This window comes from Pogoniulus pusillus, chromosome 23 (assembly GCF_015220805.1).
Source record: "Pogoniulus pusillus isolate bPogPus1 chromosome 23, bPogPus1.pri, whole genome shotgun sequence".
Lineage (NCBI taxonomy): Eukaryota > Metazoa > Chordata > Aves > Piciformes > Lybiidae > Pogoniulus > Pogoniulus pusillus.
Genome location: NC_087286.1, coordinates 5,607,066 through 5,625,948, shown reverse-complemented (window position 1 = coordinate 5,625,948; position 18,883 = coordinate 5,607,066). Strand labels below are relative to the sequence as shown.

The 18,883-nt window shown below is 51.2% G+C and overlaps 1 protein-coding gene across 1 annotated transcript in view; it reads right to left on the bottom strand.

Moving 5' to 3' along the window:
* WNT9A (Wnt family member 9A) overlaps positions 1-18,090 on the bottom strand; it is a 65,161-nt gene extending 47,071 nt beyond the window's left edge. Inside the window, exon 1 of the mRNA XM_064162933.1 lies at positions 17,965-18,090. Within this exon, the coding sequence (XP_064019003.1) occupies positions 17,965-18,059 (95 nt within the window). The 5' untranslated portion in view covers positions 18,060-18,090. The remainder of the gene's footprint in view (positions 1-17,964) is intronic.
* Between the last annotated feature and the right edge of the window lie 793 nt (positions 18,091-18,883).

Sequence of the window (18,883 nt, the reverse complement as noted above, 5' to 3'; positions counted from 1 at the left end):
CACAAAGCAGTCCTCTCCTGCCAGTCAGCAGGAATTCAAGTTGGAATCACAGAACTGTTTTGGTTGGAAAGCAGCTCTAAGACTGAGTCCAGCCATCAACCCAACATCACCATGGCTACTAAACCATGTCTACACATTCTGCTAACACCTCTAAGGATACTGACTCCACTACTGTCCTGGACAGCCTGTTCCAATATCTAACCACTCATGCAGGAAAGAAGTTATTCCTGAAATCCAAATTGAACCTCTCCAGAAAAATTCCAGGCCCTTTCCTCTTGTTTTATCACCTGATAGAGAGAAGAGACTAATTATCCACCTTACTACAGCCCCCTTTCAGGGAGTTGTAGGGAGCAATGAGGTCGCTAAACTGAAGCCTAGATCAGCAAAACAAAGGTCTCAGGTGAAGCCCAAGGGGTCAGGGTCATATTAAATTGGTTAATACAGGTAAGGAGTGGAGACCTTTGTCTGCAGAGGGATCAGTGCTACCTACTCTCCTCTACCAGAAGCAGAGCCAATATGTTTAGGGTCAGTATGAAGGAAAAAGAAAGTTGTGCTGTGGTATTTTTTCCCTCTTGCTCAGGGATCTTCTCCCAGCTTGATGCTAGCAGGATTCCACTCTTCTCCAAGATAACTATCACCTAAGGAAGCCTTCATCCCAGCAAGGGCTGTCCTGTCTGGCTGCCTGGAGTACCACATGCAATGGGTGTTTTTTTTTACAGTCAGGCTGAAGGAAACAGAGGCTAACCTCTTTCACAAGCACAATTCATGGAGTGGAGAGCTACATTAGTGAGCTAAGAGCTGAAGTACTCCCATTTCATGCAGGAAGTTAACAACAGAACAACTGGCAGTGTGGCTCATTGCCCTGCATTTTGAAGTGAGAAAGCAAAGAGCTTGGTTTGGAGCATTGCATGTGAAAAAAAGAAGTGGCAAAAGGAAAAGAAAACAAAACAAGAGAGCAAACACCTTTAAAACACTCTGCCTGGGCATGTTGAAGCACTGAATCAGCAGATGCAGAAGCTGGGTCATCCATCAGCCTAGGTGGATGTGTTTGCAGCTTTATATTCGAGAGGCTGCTTTAATTATCTGCAAGGGGACATTCCAGCAATGCTAAATGGGATGAATGGAGCACAGGAATGCAAAGTGGGGTGGTTAAACCCCATCACTTTTGAAGGATGGGCCTCCCCCCATGGCTCTAAAGTGTCCTTAATTCAGTTTAGCCTGATTTGCATTGAAATCAAGTGTGTTAAAGTGAATTAAGGACCTCTAATCCCCAAGGAGAAGGTTTCCACCGGGGCTGGTTAAGAGTAATTGAACTAATCCACTTTAAAAGTCAGCTCAGATTAGTTGTGCTAAGTGGCTGTGCAGATGAGGCCTGGGAGACCAGGGACTGTCTCTAGCATGCGAGAATCACATCAATCTGCCTCTGGGAGGACAGCTACAGCAGGACTGGTTTGCTATCCAGAAGCTGGGAATGATCCAAGACACTCAAATAAAAACACTAATAGAAACATCTACTTGTGCTTGACAGGTGCCATCTGGGTGCAACCAAAGGCATTTTCCACAGGCATTTTCTCTACATGCCATATAGGCTGGGTATGGCCAAGGGAGAAGCTGTTCTGATGGGCAGCTCAGGGACTTCAGGCAGCTCAAGGACCAGGTTGCTGCTCCAAACACTGCTGTCAGCGGTGCTCATTCAGGTCGTGCTGGAAGCTCACACCTCCACAAATAAACATCCCCTGATAAGCTGGCAGGTCCCTTCACCTCCCCTGTCCTCAAGATGACAGGAGACATTGTGGGCTCAGCAAACAGCTGAAGGGACCAACTGCCCCAGACAAGAATGGCTGAGGTGGCTGCTTTCCACCATGCCACTCTTCTACAAGCTCTCACCAGTTTCCAGCACAGCTTCCCAACTGGATTCAACTGATGCAAGCAAAAAGTAGTTCCACTGCCCCTTCCCTTTTTCTGTGGGAACTGAGGAGATAAGAATAGAACATAGAATCAATGATAGACTCAATTACATTTAAGGTACTTTAAGATCATGAAGCCTAACCATTAAACAAATACTGCCAAGTTCACCACTCGAGTCTCTCAGCATCACATCTGGACAGCTTTGAAACCTCCTCCAGGGATGGGGACTTCACCACTGCCCTGGCCTTGACAACCCTTTCAGGGAAAAAAAAAACCCATCCTAAATATTCAACCTAAACATCCCTTGGTGCAACTTGAGGCCATTTTCCACTCATCTTGTCACTTTAACCTTGGGAGAAGGGACAGACCCCCACAGGGCTCCAATTTCCTATCAGGCAGCTAGAGAGAGCCCAAATATTTCCCCTGAGCCTCCTTTTCTCCACGCTGAACAAACCTAGTTCCCTCAGCTGCTCCTCACATCTCTTCTTCTGACCCTTCACCAGCTTCACAGCCTTTCACCAGACATGCTCCAGCATCTCAGTATCCTTCTGAGTGAGGAGCCCAGAACTGAAAGTATTCAAGCTGCCCCAGAAGGGGCAACAAACCCAAGAGAGGGCTAACAAGCACCCAAAACCTCATCCTGCCCCAATTTCCATTGCAGGTCCCCTGCCTTTCCAAAGCAGGCAGCAGCACAGAGCAGGCTCAGCAGAGGTTTTGCCTTTCTAGGAAAGCACCCAGCCCCTCTGAGCCAAGCCAGTTCTTCCTCAGCTAAGAATAATCCCCCCAGCTGCTGTTTGATTTACCCATTACCATGGACACATGGGGTGTTTTATCTGGTAGATAGAGAGGGGGAAGAAGGACCAAGCCTGTGTGTGTTCCTTCTACTTAACATTTCCTCTGTGGTCCAGGTCTCTTTGCCTACAGGTATGTTTATCCCACTACTTGAGCAAACCAGCAGACTTTTTAATGGAACTGTTGATGTTTTTCCTGGCTGCTCCTCCTGGAGGAGGCGAGGCAGTGTACAAGTGAAGTTCATTCCTAGCTCCAGCCCAAAGCTACTCTTCTGCTCCTTGGACCGCAGGGAATTGAAGCTTTCCATTGCACTGGTCAGATTTCTTCCTTCTCCAGCCTTAAAGTTTTAGACACACAAACAGAGGAGCTGGGGCAGCTGACAGTAGTGAGAGCAGTGCCTGGCTGGTGCCTTATGCAAGGGCAGCAGCTGTGCTGGAAATCCAGATATGCATCTCCCAGTAAAGCTCTGGAACAGGACAGAGCTATAGAATGGGTTGGAAGGGACCTTTAAAGGTTCATCTAGTTCAGTCACCCTACAGTCAGCAGGGACAACTGAACCACGTTGGTCAGAAACCCATCCTACCCAACCTGGAATGGCTCCAGAGTTGGGGCATCTACCACCTCTGGGCAACCTGTTCTCAGGGTGGGTGAAACACTGCAAAACAAGTCTTGTTTCAGGGATCTCAGCAGGGTTTCTTGCTTGTTAGCATTTCAGAGCTCAACAAGCTGTCAGCAGATCCCCCAAACATCTGTCCTTGAATCCCTTTTACTGCTGCAATAGGAACAGTAACTCAAATCCCACAGGGATCTTCTCCTGAGGTGCTTGTAGAAGACACTGAGATCTGGTCTATAACCTAGCAGCCCTTGAAGGTCCAGGAAGGAGTCAAAGGATGCAACATCAACTCACAGCCTGTTCCACACGAAAACAGCCCTGGTTTACAAGCTGAAGCACCCTGAGGTCAGTGATTGTGCCCACAGCAGGTGCTTGGCAATGTCTCTGTTTCCTTCACCCCATGGAGCAACTGGACAAGGCTTACTCCTGATCTCTATAAACACCTCCAGATGGATCAGACACCAGCACTAGAGCCACTTCAGTTGAAAGCAGCACTTTAAAGAGCTCTGGTAACAGAGCACCACACAAGCAGGCAAAACCATGTTTGGACAAAGCAACTCAGCTGTTCCTGCCTTGTCCTGCTGACCTGTCCAACATCAAGTTAAGCACAGAGCAGCCTCCTGCTACACTCAGCGCTGGAGCAGTCACCTTTGGGAAGCAGATGGGGTCCCCATTGACCTCCACACCAAAGTGCCTACAGCAAGGTTTGCAAAGGCAAGAATCCAGCTCCAGCCAGCTGCTGGAGGCCATGGTAAAAGTATTTCCAGTGTCACCACCTCACCGAGTCAGCAAGCCTGGTGCAGTCCCAAACTCCAGTGAGTCAGAGAAGGAAAAGCCTCCAAGTCCACAACCCCCTTCCCAGCACCAGGTCCAGCTCTCAGATTTTCCATGAGTCTTGTAGCAGCCCAAGAAAGGGCCTCAAGGGATGAAGTACTAAGGGAGGATTCCCTTCCTTTACCCTGGTATCTCCCCACAAGACAGCATCAGGGCCAGGCCACACAAGGAATCCAGCCACTGGCAATGACTGAGACTGCAAACAAGTTTTAAGACACCTCCACTACATCAAGTGATATCTGCTCCTTTGTGGCTGTTCATTCCTCTGCAAGCTCAGGAGACAAATATAACATTATGCTTGATCCCATTCTTCTCCAAACACCTTGTCTGTGGCCCAGTATCTGTCCTGCACCTTGCAGAGATAAGTGTCTGTCCATAAACACATGTTTATCAACCACAAAACCCAGCATGCAGATTATGGCTTGTAGTACTGACCACAGGAACAGCTCAGTCTCATACAGTCCTGCTCACACTTCCCAAGAGCATCTCTGCAGAATCAGTCCTCTCTTTGAACGCATACTAAACCTTAATGTTTCCCAAAGTCAACGTGGGACAAGCCAGGAGATAGAGAAAGTCACCAGAGATGCAACACAGCCAAAGGAAGTGCTGGATCTTCAGTTAGACCCTGTAATTCAGCTCAAGTGGCTGCTTCACCTCTGGCCTCTGAGATCAACTTGCTAACCCCAGACTGGGAAATCACTCCCTGCAAACTCCCAGCAGGAGAGATGTCTTTGGCAGGGGCTGACAACACCCCTACCCCTGCCTCACCTTTGATTACAGAGAGGCCCAGAGATGCAGAAAAAGCTGTGCTAGAAGTTTGCCAGGTATTTCAAGAGCTCACCTTACACTGGAAGAGGATTAGGGCTAGCAAAGAATTTTGTCAAGATTAAAGCAAAACAAGCCAGTTCTTTTACATAAGGTATCAGTTCTGGGGAACTGTCCCCAGAGGGGTTTGGGCTCTAGGATAGGATTTCTTCTCAGAAGATTTGGGCAGTCCTGGAGAGCTGTAGCAGAGTAAGCTGTACTGTTTCCCTGAGCTGGGCAAGCCCCACTGAAGTCATTGATTGCACTGAGTGAGATCTCTGTAAGCCAACAAAGGAGCCAGTCCAAAAGAGTTTGTCCAAGTCAGGCTCTCACCCTAAGTGTGGTCACAGTCAGCTGTTTCCCAGGTACTCAGTCCTACCTTGACCCCTTCAGAGAGGAAGGCATTTAATTCACAGTCATTGTAAAAGATGGAGCTGGAAAGCCCCCATGAGGTCTTCTGCAGCATGTAGAACCAGGTTCACCTACAAGCTCCAGCTGCCATCTGTAACAGAAGCACAGTTCTGTCCCCAGCAGGCCTGCCTGGCTTTGTTTCATTGCCATAGCAGGCATGAGATCACCAAGCAAAGAAAAGAAAGTCAGTCTCTGGAGAGGAGATGACAATGAGGATATTTAAAGGTCTGAGCTCACCACAATAGTGAAAGCCAGTCAGAGCAGCCAGCTCAGCAGGGCTCCACACAGCAAGATCATGGAATCGCTGAGTGGGTCTGCTTGGAAGGGACTTTGCAAGGTCATCTGGTCGAACCTCCTTCAGTGAGCAGGGACATCTTCAACTCAAGAAAGATGTTGAGGTGCTGGAACATGTCCAGAGAAGGGCAACAAAGCTGGTGAGGGGCCTGGAGCACAAATCCTATGAGGAGAGGTTGAGGGAGCTGAGCCTGTTTAGCCTGGAGAAGAGGAGGCTCAGGGGTGATCTTATTACTGTCTACAACTACCTGAAGGGGCATTGTAGCCAGGTGGGGGGTGGCCTCTTCTCCCAGGCAACCAGCAATAGAACAAGGGGACACAGTCTCAAGTTGTGCCAGGGTAGGTATAGGCTGGATATTAGGAAGAAGTTCTTCACAGAGAGTGATTGGCATTGGAATGGGCTGCCCAGGGAGGTGGTGGAGGCACCGTCCCTGGGGGTCTTCAAGCAAAGCCTGGATGAGGCACTTAGTGCCATGGTCTGGTTGATTGGCCAGGGCTGGGTGCTAGGTTGGACTGGATGATCTTGGAGGTCTCTTCCAACCTGGCTGATTCTATGATTCTAACTAGGCCAGGCTGCTACTCTGCAAGTTGGCTGCAGGCAGACCCCCAGGAGCAAGGCAGAGCAACACCTGACCGCTGAGAGACTGCGCAGACGCTTGGAAGCCTCCAGAGACCACAGCAAGCCATGAGAGCAACCTGCCAGGCTTGTGCGTGCCAGAGGCCAGCAGATGGGCACTCCTCTGTAACACGAGCACCCGGTGAGCCTGCAGCTCTCCCCACCAACGGCCCCTGCAGCCAAGCCTGCCGAGGGCTCAGTTAGCAGCAGCGCTCTCCTTGTCATGCTGCAGCAGCGCGGCACACTCCCACATGGAGCTGGGGAAGCTGCCACATACAGCTGATGGATGACAGCAGGGAACATAAGGCACTCTGTGGAGGTGGAATTTAAAGGGTAGTAACATGTCCTGGCTGGAAGTTAGAAAAGGCAGTCTTGAAGACACAAGTGAGCCCACCTCAGTAGGTTCCCACCTGGTAGTACTGATGCTTTTGGAGCCAAGTCATGGCCTGTTCAACCAGACCATGGCACTAAGTGCCTCAGCCAGGCTTTGCTTCAACACCTCCAGGCAAGGAGACTCCACCACCTCCCTGGGCAGCCCATTCCAACGCGAATCACTTTCTGCCAACAACTTCCTCCAACATCCAGCCTAGACCTCCCCTGGCACAACTTCACACTGTGTCCCCTTCTTCTGTTGCTGCTTGCCTGGCAGAAGAGATATTGAACAGGACTGAGCCCAGCACTGATCCTTGGAGAACACCACTAGTGACAGATGGCAACTGGATGTGGCACCATTCCCCACCACTCTCTGGGTCCAGCCCTCCAGCCAGTTCTTGATCCATATCAGAGTGAATCTGTCCAAGCCATGAGCTGCCAAGCTTGGCCAGGAGCTTGTTGTAGCAGACTGTGTCAAAAGCTTTGCTGCAGTCCAGGTAGACTACATCCACTGATCCTTGAGATCACTTCCAACCTGGTAATTTATTACACATTAAGACATCACTCAGCAGTCAGACTCAAGACTCATCCTTGTGCATCTCAAACTTAATTTTGCCATCCTAAAGATGAAAGAAGTAATCCAAGAGGCAATGGAAATCAGTTCTTTCACTCCTCAGCTGACCTCTTCCAAGACAGCATAGCCTTGAAAGCAACAGTTGCTGAACCCAACTTGCTTTGCAAGGCTTCTTCCTAGTTTGGTTTCTAAGGTGTTTCCCAACAGCAGGCCAAGGCTCTGACCTAAGCTTCTGCTCATCTCTCCCAGGATTCCCTTAGTCAGAAGAGGTCATTGGACAGATTCAAGTAAAGCTCAGATATTTCCATGGGCATCTCAGTACTTCATTCACACCAAGGGGAAATGGCACCTGGCTCCACAGCAGAAGCTGCCTCCCCTAGGCACAATGAACAGCCATTTGTGCTGCTTCAGGCTCTGGAAGACATAGGGCAGCTTTTCCAAGGAAGGAAACTTTTGCTCCAACTGTGAAAGTCATCCATGCAATGCACAGCAAAGGCAGAAATCAAAGCAAACTACTTTCTCTCCAAACTCCAGAAGCATCTGTCTATCCAATTAGTGCTATTTTAATGAGCTAGGCCAAATGAGTCTGCTCATAAGACTGATGCCAGCTCCCATCCAGCTTAACATCCCATCAACGTGAGCTGTGTGCTCCATGCCACCTTCCATGCCAGCACAGACTCAGCATTTATGTCAGTTCCTGTTGAGTTTGCATGTTCTACAGTGGATGTACAGAGAAGCTGTTTTGCTCCATGTGTTTTTTTTCCCCCCAAAGAAGGAAGAGTTCAAGTTTTTTTAACCTGTCCTTTCCCCTTCCCCAAAAAGAAATCCTTCAGCAACTGAATTAACAAAAAAAATATTGCCCCACATTGCTTTTGACCTTAAATCCTCCTCCTCTCCCAAGTGGAAGACCACATCTCACATGGAGGAGCTACTTGATCCATTTGAAAGAACTACAACAGCTAAAGGGGGAAGGAAAAAATAGCAAAGCAGCAAAACCACCCTCAGAATAGATTTGTGTATCAGCTAAAGCAAATCCCCTAACTGCTATGTTTATTCATGTAGTCAAAATACTCCCTGTTCCACTTAGCACAGTGCAAACACACAGTACAATGAAATGTAAAGCTTGCTGAGCTGATAAACTTCATAAGTGTATTTTATGACAGAATCTCAAGAGATAAGACTCATTAGCACTCCCAGCCACCATCTGAGGGAGCCCTAAAAAGCACAGTTCAACAAGGGAAGAGAAAAAAAATGGGGCTAAAGAGAAAACCCAGCTTCTGAAGGGTTAAGCCTTCCTACCCAACATCATCATCAGTTCTGATTCCTGCTCAACTTGACCTGAGCTGGCTCCTCAAGCAAAGAAGACCTATTCTACCAGTCCTGCCTTCAGCCAGACCTTGTGCTGGTCCAGGACCTGCAGCACCAGTCCCCCTGCAGCCACATTTAGTAGCCTCCCATAGCAGCACAAGCAACAGGCCCTCTGCTTGTGGGCTGCTGAGGTTGGGATAACTGTTGCATTAATGATCAACAAGCCACTAGAGAGATTTTTTTGGCTCTGCAAAGGTTGCTACATCATGGAGGGAAGCCAGAAAGGCTCAGCATGTTTGCAGTTTGGAAAGCCAGGTACGTGAGACTTCTTGGATTGCTTCAACACACCCTCCAAAGAAGCTGGCAGGTTGCTACCTGGACAGACAAGGAGCTAGGGGTAAAGAAGTTTAGCTCATATTAAAAGCCTATTTTGGACAGAAACAAGTGCCACCCCATCTGAGAGTGCTTTCCCCAGGAGGTAGCTGTAGTTGCATGACTAGGCACAGAAAGCCTCCACAGACATCAGATCAAGACAGGTTTCATGCACGGAGCCTTCTCAAATGCCTCAGGCAGCAAACATTAGGATGAGTTGTTCCCCCAGAGAATTCAAGTGACCAAAGAACCCAAGCCCTGGAGGTGCCACGTTTCTCCATGAAACTGGAGCAGAGGATCTATATCAGGCTTCTGGCAGAAGCTCCTACATCTCTGGTGGCCTGAGACTGTGCTCAAGACAGTCTCTCCCACAGGGATATTCCAATGTAGCATCTCCAAAAAAGCTTCAAACCCATTTCCAACCCAAGTTCCTCTTAGAAAGCAGCTAAGCACAAGGAGCTGAGAGATACAAGGCAGGCAAGTCTAGTCTTGAGCTGTTCTGAGCTGAGCTTTCCAGGTCCCACCAGCAAAGCACAGCTCTAGTCAACTTTGCATCAGAAACTGCCTCAAGCAGTGGAAAGTTCTTGAGGCAGTGTCCAGAGAAGGGTGACTAAGGTGGTGAAAGGCCTGGAACACAAACCCTATGAGGAGAGGCTGAGGGAGCTGGGGGTGTGCAGCCTGCAGAAGAGGAGGCTCAGGGCATTGCTGTCTACAGCTGCCTGAAGGGAGGCTGGAGCCAGGTGGGGTTGGGCTCTGATGACAGGCAAGCAGCAACAGAACAAGGGGACACAGCCTCAAGCTGTGCCAGGGGAGGTCTAGGCTGGATGTTAGGAGGAAGTTGTTGGCAGAGAGAGTGGTTGGCATTGGAATGGGCTGCCCAGGGAGGTGGTGGAGGCACTGTCCCTGGAGGTGTTCAAGATGGGCTGCCCAGGGAGGTGGTGGAGGCACTGTCCCTGGAGGTGTTCAAGATGGGACTGGATGGAGCACTTAGTGCCGTGGTCTGGTTGACTGGCTAGGGCTGGGTGCTAGGTTGGACTGGATGAGCTTGGAAGTCTCTTCCACCCTGGTTGATTCTATGAAACACTGGTGGTGCTCACTGGCTCAATGACTCTGGCTAGTCACTCCTCCACAAGCAAGGATAGCTTAGTCCAGCATTGTCTTCTGCTTTAAGTCTTCCACCAAAACCAAGTCAGTCTCCAAGAGCCTTTAAGTATCACTACTTCACAGAAAGCATCAGGAATAAAACCTGTCAACACCTCCCAGACTGAGTCATACAGAACTATAGACTGGATCAGGCTGGAGGGACCCTCAAAGATCATCTTGAACAGCCTCCCTGCAGTAAGCAGGGACATCTCCACCTACATCAGGTTGCTCAGGGCCCTGTCAAGTTTAACCTCCATTGTCTCCAAGGATGAGGCTTTCACCACCTCTCTGGGCAACCTGTGCCAGTATTTCACAACCCTCACTGTTAAGAGCTTCCCCTTGATGTCCAGCTGAAAGGAATGGAGGTGATCCAGGGGATCTTAGACATCTTCTGAGACAGGACAATCTTCTCCAGGGAGTAGTTACACCAAAACCCAGTCTGGTCACAAAGATTCCAACTATGGATCATCACCTTGGCTTGTGTGTTTAGATCTTGCACTTCTCCCTCCTCCCTCTCCCCAGTCCCACAACCTAATTCAATTACCTTCCACTGAACAAGCCTCCAGGCGATTCTCATTACCCTGCGATAAAGCACAAGGCCTTTAATTATTAAACACTCCTGGGCTTTTTGTGTTGGGGCTGTGGGGCTGGACTCCCTTTTACTGTTGCTAGCAGCTTCCAGAAAGCAAGTTAATCATTGACCAGGCCTTTCACAGAGACCCGAGTCCCAGAGATTCCTGCTCTCCTGCTATGCATCACCACTCACACTAAAGGAAGTCACTGGCCTCCTGCTTGGCCAAGGATACACTCAATCTTCTCCTAGCAAGCCATCTATTGCCCTCAGGGAGTCATCTGTGGCACTGGGGACCCCTGCAGAAGAAACCTGCAACATTTGGCTGACTGAGTTCAGCAAGGAACAGCCCCTTCCAAGAAAGGGAAACTGAGGCACAAAGCAGTGGGTCCCAAGTCTCAAGCACCACTGTCAATCCAGTACAGGAGTGCAATCCAGTGCATACTAAACCCCCTCTCAGTACTTTTCCCCCCCTCCATCTCCCAGGTACACTGCAGGTGAAAGGAATCTTCAAGTACTTCCCAGCTTGATCTGGGACAGACCCTGGTTCCCCAGGGCTGAAGGTATGAGTCTGGAAGACCTTAGCTGCATGCACAATCCTCCTTCCACATGCTCCTGCATTTGTCACCAGCCTCACAGCATTTCAACAAATCCAGAGCCACCTTCCAGGGCACACAAAGCAAATGCTTCTTCTGGGCACAGGGTTCCCATTTGCAAAGGAATGGAGGTTAAACACTGCTTTGAACTGACCCAGAGAGGCCAACTTTGGGACAGAAGCCAGGCAGGACTCAGACAGATCAGTCTCTACGTGACAATTCGCCCAGCTCAAATAAGAGCAGAGTAAAAATGTAAAACAACCTACAGAGCCAGGCACACCCTTCCTATTCCCAGGAAAACCAGAGCTCCAGCACCTTCAAATCCAGCATCACCCTACCTAGGATCAAGAGAAGCAGACCACCACAGGGTGGGATGGCAAAGCTACCCTCCCAGGCCCCAGGAGCTGCCTGCTTGCGCTCCAGCTGTGTTTGCCTGCGTGCTGCATTCCTCCCTCACCACCCAAGAGTCCACTTTTTGGAAGGGTTTGGGGGGGGTTAGGTGGCAGAGGGGTGGGGTATTGTGCTGAGAACCAGCTGCTCCATCTCACACACGCCAGAAGACGACCGGCAAGTCTGGGAAGCCAACACTCTGTGGCCTGGCTCCGCAGCAGCTTCCCGAGCAGTTCACACGCCTTCAGCCCAAGCTGCAAACGCCAGCCTGTGGCCCCACACCACCATCAAGTGACAGGTATGGAAATTCTTCCCATCCAACAGCCATGTTAGCACTTAACAGATCGCAGAGGCTGGGGGGGGAGGAAGAAAAAGGCAGCAAAAAACTGCCAGCACCAGAGTTTGCCTTTATTGGAGGTGACATTCAAGATGATGCTGCACTTGCAGTGATAGATTTCCAGATCTCACACTAGCTCTCAGCCCACTCTCAGGGTGGTTGCAACCCCCAAATATCCATTCAGGTGCAGCATTCAGGTATTTTCCAAGTAATTCCCAAGTCAAAAAACATTCTTTGCAGTAAGAGTAGAACAGGGTGCCCAGGGAGGACTTGGATGCCCCCCTCCCTGGAGGTGTTTGAGGTCAGGTTCAATGAGACCTTGAGCACCCTGGTCTAGTGGAGGGTATCTCTGCCAACACAGGGCACTCAAACTGGATGATCTTCATAGAATCAACCAGGTTGGAAGAGACCTCCAAGATCATCCAGTCCAACCTATCACCCCACCCTATCCAATCAACTAGACCATGGCACTAAGTGCCTCATCCAGTCTTTTCCTGAAGACCTCCCTTCCAGCCTAAACCACTCTATAAAGCTATGAATTTTAGTAGAATCACAGCCTGCACTGTAAGGTTTCTGCCCTAGCAGCACCACAGGGGGGGTTTAATCAGTTGTGTCCATACCAACAGCAACAAAACCCTATCACACTTCCCACACTGAGCAACCCCTCCCCACCATGCAGCAGGGAAGCTGCTCTTGCTAGTGATGTGTTGGTAAATTAGGACAAGCTATGCTTCCCCTCCCTCCCTCTCCCCCACGCGAGCATTTAAGGGTTCCTGTTGCCTGCGTGCAGTGTCGGGATCAGTTACATTGATGAAGAACATTGCAATCTGTCAATATAAACACTATGTAAGCATGAGCCACTTGGAACATTACTACTGTCTTGACAAGTGTTTGTGGAGGGGGTAGAGCTGCTCAGCTCCTTCTGCTGCTGGAAGGGAGCAGAGCAAATCCCAACCCGCAGAAAAAAATCAACCTTCCAGCAAGGAGACAAAGTAAAAATGGAAAGGGTGCAGGAAAACCGAATTTGACTATCAACCAGAAAAGTCAGGAAGAAATGGAAGGGTGTGACTTGTGGTCTGGGTGGTTTGCAAGCCTCCGACGTCCCACAGCCCAGGCTGCAATCCCCCTGCCCCTCGACGTCCCACAGCCCAGGCTGCAATCCCCCTGCCCCTCGACGTCCCACAGCCCAGGCTGCAATCCCCCTGCCCCTCGACGTCCCACAGCCCAGGCTGCAATCCCCCTGGCCCCTCGACGTCCCACAGCCCAGGCTGCAATCCCCCTGGCCCCTCGACGTCCCACAGCCCAGGCTGCAATCCCCCTGCCCCTCGACGTCCCACAGCCCAGGCTGCAATCCCCCTGCCCCTCGACGTCCCACAGCCCAGGCTGCAATCCCCCTGCCCCTCGACGTCCCACAGCCCAGGCTGCAATCCCCCTGCCCCTCGACGTCCCACAGCCCAGGCTGCAATCCCCCTGCCCCTCGACGTCCCACAGCCCAGGCTGCAATCCCCCTGCCCCTCGACGTCCCACAGCCCAGGCTGCAATCCCCCTGCCCCTCGACGTCCCACAGCCCAGGCTGCAATCCCCCTGCCCCTCGACGTCCCACAGCCCAGGCTGCAATCCCCCTGCCCCTCGACGTCCCACAGCCCAGGCTGCTCTTACAAACCAGTTTGTCTTCTCACTAGCACGAAGGCACAGCAGGACTGAAATTAATCAGCCTGCTTTCACCCCAGCACGGCTAATTGTTTCATCTGCCACCTTCAAAGCCCAGTAGCAGAAGATCCAACACAATTCAAAGATGTTATGGTATTTCCACCTCCTCCTTCCTCACATATGAGAAAGGAAAGACAGGGAGGGGAAGTGCACACAACTAAAATCTTGCAAAGCAGAAAAGCAGAGCAGGGAAAAGAATTGAAAGGCAATGCTTTCTCAGGGATCCAAACAGTCTCAGGCTGCTCCAAACTACATCCCCACCACTGTCATTGGCCAGTTGTAATATGGTGCAAACTGGTTTTCAGACAGCGCAGCTGCAGGGGAGGTGGCTGAGCAGAAGAGCAGGCTCACTTTCAGAACAGCAATGCACCTCAACAAGTGGACTACAAGGCAATGTTTCCCCCTCCAATACAGGCTCAGCCAGCAAGTCCACCATACTCACTCCTACCCCAAAACACAGCCCTCATCATCACCAGGCATCCTGTGGTAGGTTTAGAGTTGCCCACCAAGCCATCAGGTCCTGCTCAGTTGTACAGGCTTGCTTTCTTCCCTCCAGCACCATCAAGTCACATATCAGACAGGGTTTAGGAGTTGTAGCATCACCACATCCCTGAAGCCAACCTCTTTGAGATGCTGCCCATCACTTTAAGCTGGCAAATCCCTCCTGAACAAGTGGTGACAGACTCAGCTCTGTGTGGTGTGACACATCAGCATCACTTCAGGTCCTGCCTTTGCCATGTACCAGCTCCAGGTGAAGCTGTTTCTCTCCCGCACCAGGGAGGTCAGCAATACCCAAGGAGCAGCACTGAGGCTGCCAGTGCAATCCCAGGGAAGGGACAAGCCTGCCTCTTCACCTTGGACAGTGAACCTGCAGCACACATGCTAAGCAGGTAACCTGGGGAAGGAGCAGGACAGCACCAGGTAAAGTGCACATGGTGCAGCTTGGTACATGTAAGAGGACCAATCTCCACTTCCAGGGGGCATTTATCTTTTTTGGCTACTTGTGCATCCCTCTAAGATCACCAGAGCCTGATATCCAGAGAAGCACCAGCCGCCTCTAGCCGTGGCCTTCCACCCCAGCATCCCCTCCCTCACAAGGTGTCCCCACGGGACAGGCACAGACATGACTACATGCTGACACAATCTTGTTATCGTGTAACCATGCCCCATCTCTGTCCCCAGGCACTAATTCCCCGCCAGGCCACACATTTGGAGACACCAAATTCTTTCCCTGAAAAAAGACATTGGGGATGGGGCAGGGGGGAAGGAAGGGATCATGCACAGCTGTCCCTATCCCACACCAGACTATGGGACTGAGCAGCTAAGCTGCAGCCACAGCATGACATCTGTTTAACAAAGCCATCTGCTGCCCACCACGTCCTCCAATGCAATGTTAGCACTCAGAGTAGAGGGTCTAACAGCCCATCAAAATGTGTCGTGGTGGCTTTGATGATGACTTGGAGTGGGAACAAGAGACATCCCTTCTCCTGGTTAGAAAGCATCTTGTATACACAGGATGAGATGAAATGATCTCAAACTACACCAGGAAAGGTTTAAGTTAAATACTAGCAGTAGCTTCTTTCTTTACCAAGAGGGTTCTTGGACACTAGAACAGGCTCCCCAGGGAGGTGGCTGAATCCTCATCCCTGGAGGTGTTTGAAGAGACAGAGATGTGGCACTGGAGGGACATAATTTAGCACCAGACTTGGAGCTAGATAACAACTGGGCTCTGATCTTGAAGGTCTTTTCCAACCAAAACGATTCTGTGATTCTAACTAAGCCTACTTCAACATTTCAGCTCAGCTGATGGGCAAAGGATGAGGCATCCTGGTCTTTAGGAAAGACTTTTCAGAATAAACTGTTGTGCTGCCTCACCTGGAGAAGTTCCTCCAGGCATGTAGCTACCCTCATACACATAGCAAGGAGGGGCAACATTAGCCTTCTCGGAGCACTTACAGAGGCACAAAGAGCTCTGCAGGGACATCCAGCTTTTTTCAGGTAAGATTTCTTTCCTTAATATATAGAAGCCCACAGCAAGGGGGGGCTCAGCTCTTCCACACACACTTAGATCACATCACTGGGGATTAGCAGGGACCCTGGAGCCCAGCACTATTCCCTCCATGTGCCCTGCAGCTCGGCAAATCCAATCTGCTTTAGACCTCTTGGAAGAACAAAGAGGAGATTAGCAGCAGATGCTGCTCCTTTGCTGTGGCTCTGAGCAGAGAGCAGGATGCTTTGCATAAGCTAACTTTGCTGCATGCTGCTGCAGCCCCAGAGCACTTGAAGTGCACATCTGGCTGGGTACACATCTGGCAGCATCTCCTCTCCCTTCCTTGTTGCCAGGGAGGGAGCCTCAAATCAGAAACAGCAGTTGTACTGAGACAGAGAAGAACTTAAAGTGGTCAGGACAGACCTAGCAGCACAATTCCCTTGGCTCAAGACATTCACTCTCAAGTTAAAATCCACACCAGCCGCACAAGGAGGAAGAAGAAACCCCAGAAGTGGCTGGAATGAGTTACCTGCTGCTCTACAGCAGATATCAGCATCACAGGGATTAGCAGGAGAGTTACAGCCAAGCTCCTATCAGTCCCCAGGGCACGGTGCCGGTGGTCTTCAGCAGACACACAAGCTAACAGGCTCAGCACAGCCCTCTGTGTGCTGCTGGGAGCAAAGACAATCTTAAAGGTCTTTTCCAAACCCAAACAATTCCGTGATTCCTAAGAACCTGCACAGACAGTACAGGCTGTTTCCTCAGAAACCCAGCTCCAGCAGCAGGAAGTTAAACGGTTCTTGAGTTGGAAACAGAAGATGTAAGTAGCGCTGTTTGGAAAACTTTGCCAGACCACAGGCAATGGACAAGCCTCAACATCAGGATTTGTTTTACTGGAAAGAAGGGGAGGAAGAAAAAAACCTCTCAAGTCTGCTAAAGCCTTCTCCAGGGCTGGTCTGGTGGCTCCTACCAGCGGTCACAACACAGCATCCCAAAAAGCAGCCAGAACCACCCTTCTTTAAAATCACTTGGGTAGGAAAAGACCTTTAAGATCATTGAGTCCAAACCTTACGTAACTCTACCAAGTTTAGGACTAGACCACATCCCTCAGCACCACAGCTTTGTACCTTTTGAAGATCTCCAGAGATGGAGATCCCTAAAAAACCTGATCCAGCATTTGAAAACCCTTCCAGTGAAGAAGTTCCTTATAATAACCAACCTAAACCTTCTCTAGAGCGACTTGAGGCCATTTCCTCCTATCTTGAGTAAATTTTTATCCAAGTTTTTTTCATCAGGTTCTCACAGCCCATTCACAAACCGTTCTTATTCTGGGACAAGTGTTTAAGAAGAGACAAGAAGTATCTCCACAGACTCCCCCTGCCCCCCGCCAAAATCAATAGAGGAGGATGCACAGGTGGAAAGCTGTGGGTTAAAGCCTCACGACAGGGTTGCAGGGGAGGCTTTCGAAAGGGAAAGGAGTTGGGTTTGTGTGGCTTTTCCATCTCAGCCGCCAAGGATGTGGGATAAGAGGGATAAGGGGGATAAGGGGATAAAGGAAGGGATGGAGGGAGCCGGATCCACCTGCACGCCGCTGAGCGGGTGCGGACCGAGCCGGTACTGCCCCCTGCCGGCCTCACCCCTGAACCGCGCACAGGTGAGAGCCGCGGGATGCGGAGCTCCCGCAGCTCTCTGTTCACAGCTAGGAGCGGAACCTTTTTCTCTTTGGGGAATAAAGCTTTGCGCTGTGGCAGGTGGGTGACAGCAGCATGGACCCTCACAAGAGGTGCAAGCCGGCCCCAAGGTGATGGCAGCACCGGCTCGCCGGTACCTGCTGCTAAAGTAGGAAGTGGAGCTAGGCAGAGAAGGAGGGCGTCTGGGGACGTTTCACGGTGGGGAAGTTTTTTGGTGGCATTTCATGCTGAGGGAGGTCGCAACCGACCACCTCGCTACAGGACCGCTCCCTGCGGACTCGCCCTGCCTGGAAGAGGCAGAAGGAAGCCCGCAGAGGTTCTGCCTGCCGTCTCCCGGCAGTGGACCGCAAAGGAATTTGGGAAGCGGGGGAAAGCCGCGATATCGATTTGTCCTTCCCCACAGCCCTCTCCCAGAGGGGCTGTCAGCCCTGCTAAAGGGGGATGCCCAGAGCAAGAAGCTGCCGGCAGCATCCCGACCTCGGCTAAAATAGAAAAATAAAAATACGGGGAGGCAAAAAAAAGAAAAAAGAAGAAGAAAAAAACGCCAATGCTTCTTGCAAAGTAAAACACCAACAAAAAATAAGGCAAAACTCAAAAGTTGCAGAAAGGAATTAGCAGGGTCCGCGCTGAGCACCTACCCGAAGTAGGCGGCGGAGGGCCGCGGGGTGCAGGCGAGCAGCCCTAGGAGCGCGCAGGAGAAGAGCCATCCCAGCAGGACGTGTCCATCCAGCATCTTGCAGCGGCTCCGGCGCTGCTCATCTCGTTCCCCCGCCGCGCCTGCTGCCCGGCCCGCCGCCCGCTTCGCTGCTTATATAGCGCGGCCGGCAGCGAGCGCCCGGCGGGAGGAGGGGCGGGAACGGGGAGGGGACGGGGGCGGGGACTGGGCGGGGCGGGACGGGGAGGAGGAGTAGGAGGGGAGCAGGGGAGGGAGGAGGAAGGGCACGCCCCTGGGAGGCGGGAAGACGGAGCGGGAAAAGAGGGAGGGGGAGAGGAGCGCCCGATAGGGGAGATGAGGCGGAGACGGGTGGGAAAGGAGATGGATGTTGCGGGATCGGTGGCCCTGATCTGGAAGTCCCCAGGATGGGTGTCCCGGGAATGTATCCTTAACCCTTAACTTGGTCTGCAAGAACAGGAATGGATGTCCCTGGATGGGTGTCCTGGGTATGAGTGTTCCTGACCCGGGTGTCCCAGGATGAGTGTGTAGCAGATGGGTGTCCCCAGCCTGGATGTCCCTATCTTGCGTGTCCCTGTCTTGCATGTCTCTATCTTGCATGCTCCGAGGATGGACGCGCAGAGGATGAGTGTGGACATGATTGGGCAGGCAAGGGGTACGTGGGCAAGGCTGGGTGAGCCAGATATGCTCTGGCTCTGCCGGGGCTGGGCACTCACATGAGGTCCAGATGTTCAAGAAGTGGATGCAACACAGCCGGGCAAGAGCTGCACGGTGCTGAAATTGTCCGGTGGTTGTGCAAACGTTGGGTGCAAAGGACTAGATGTGCCCAGGATGGGCAGGGGCTGATCCAGCATGCAGGAACTGATCAGTTGTGCAAAAGCTGG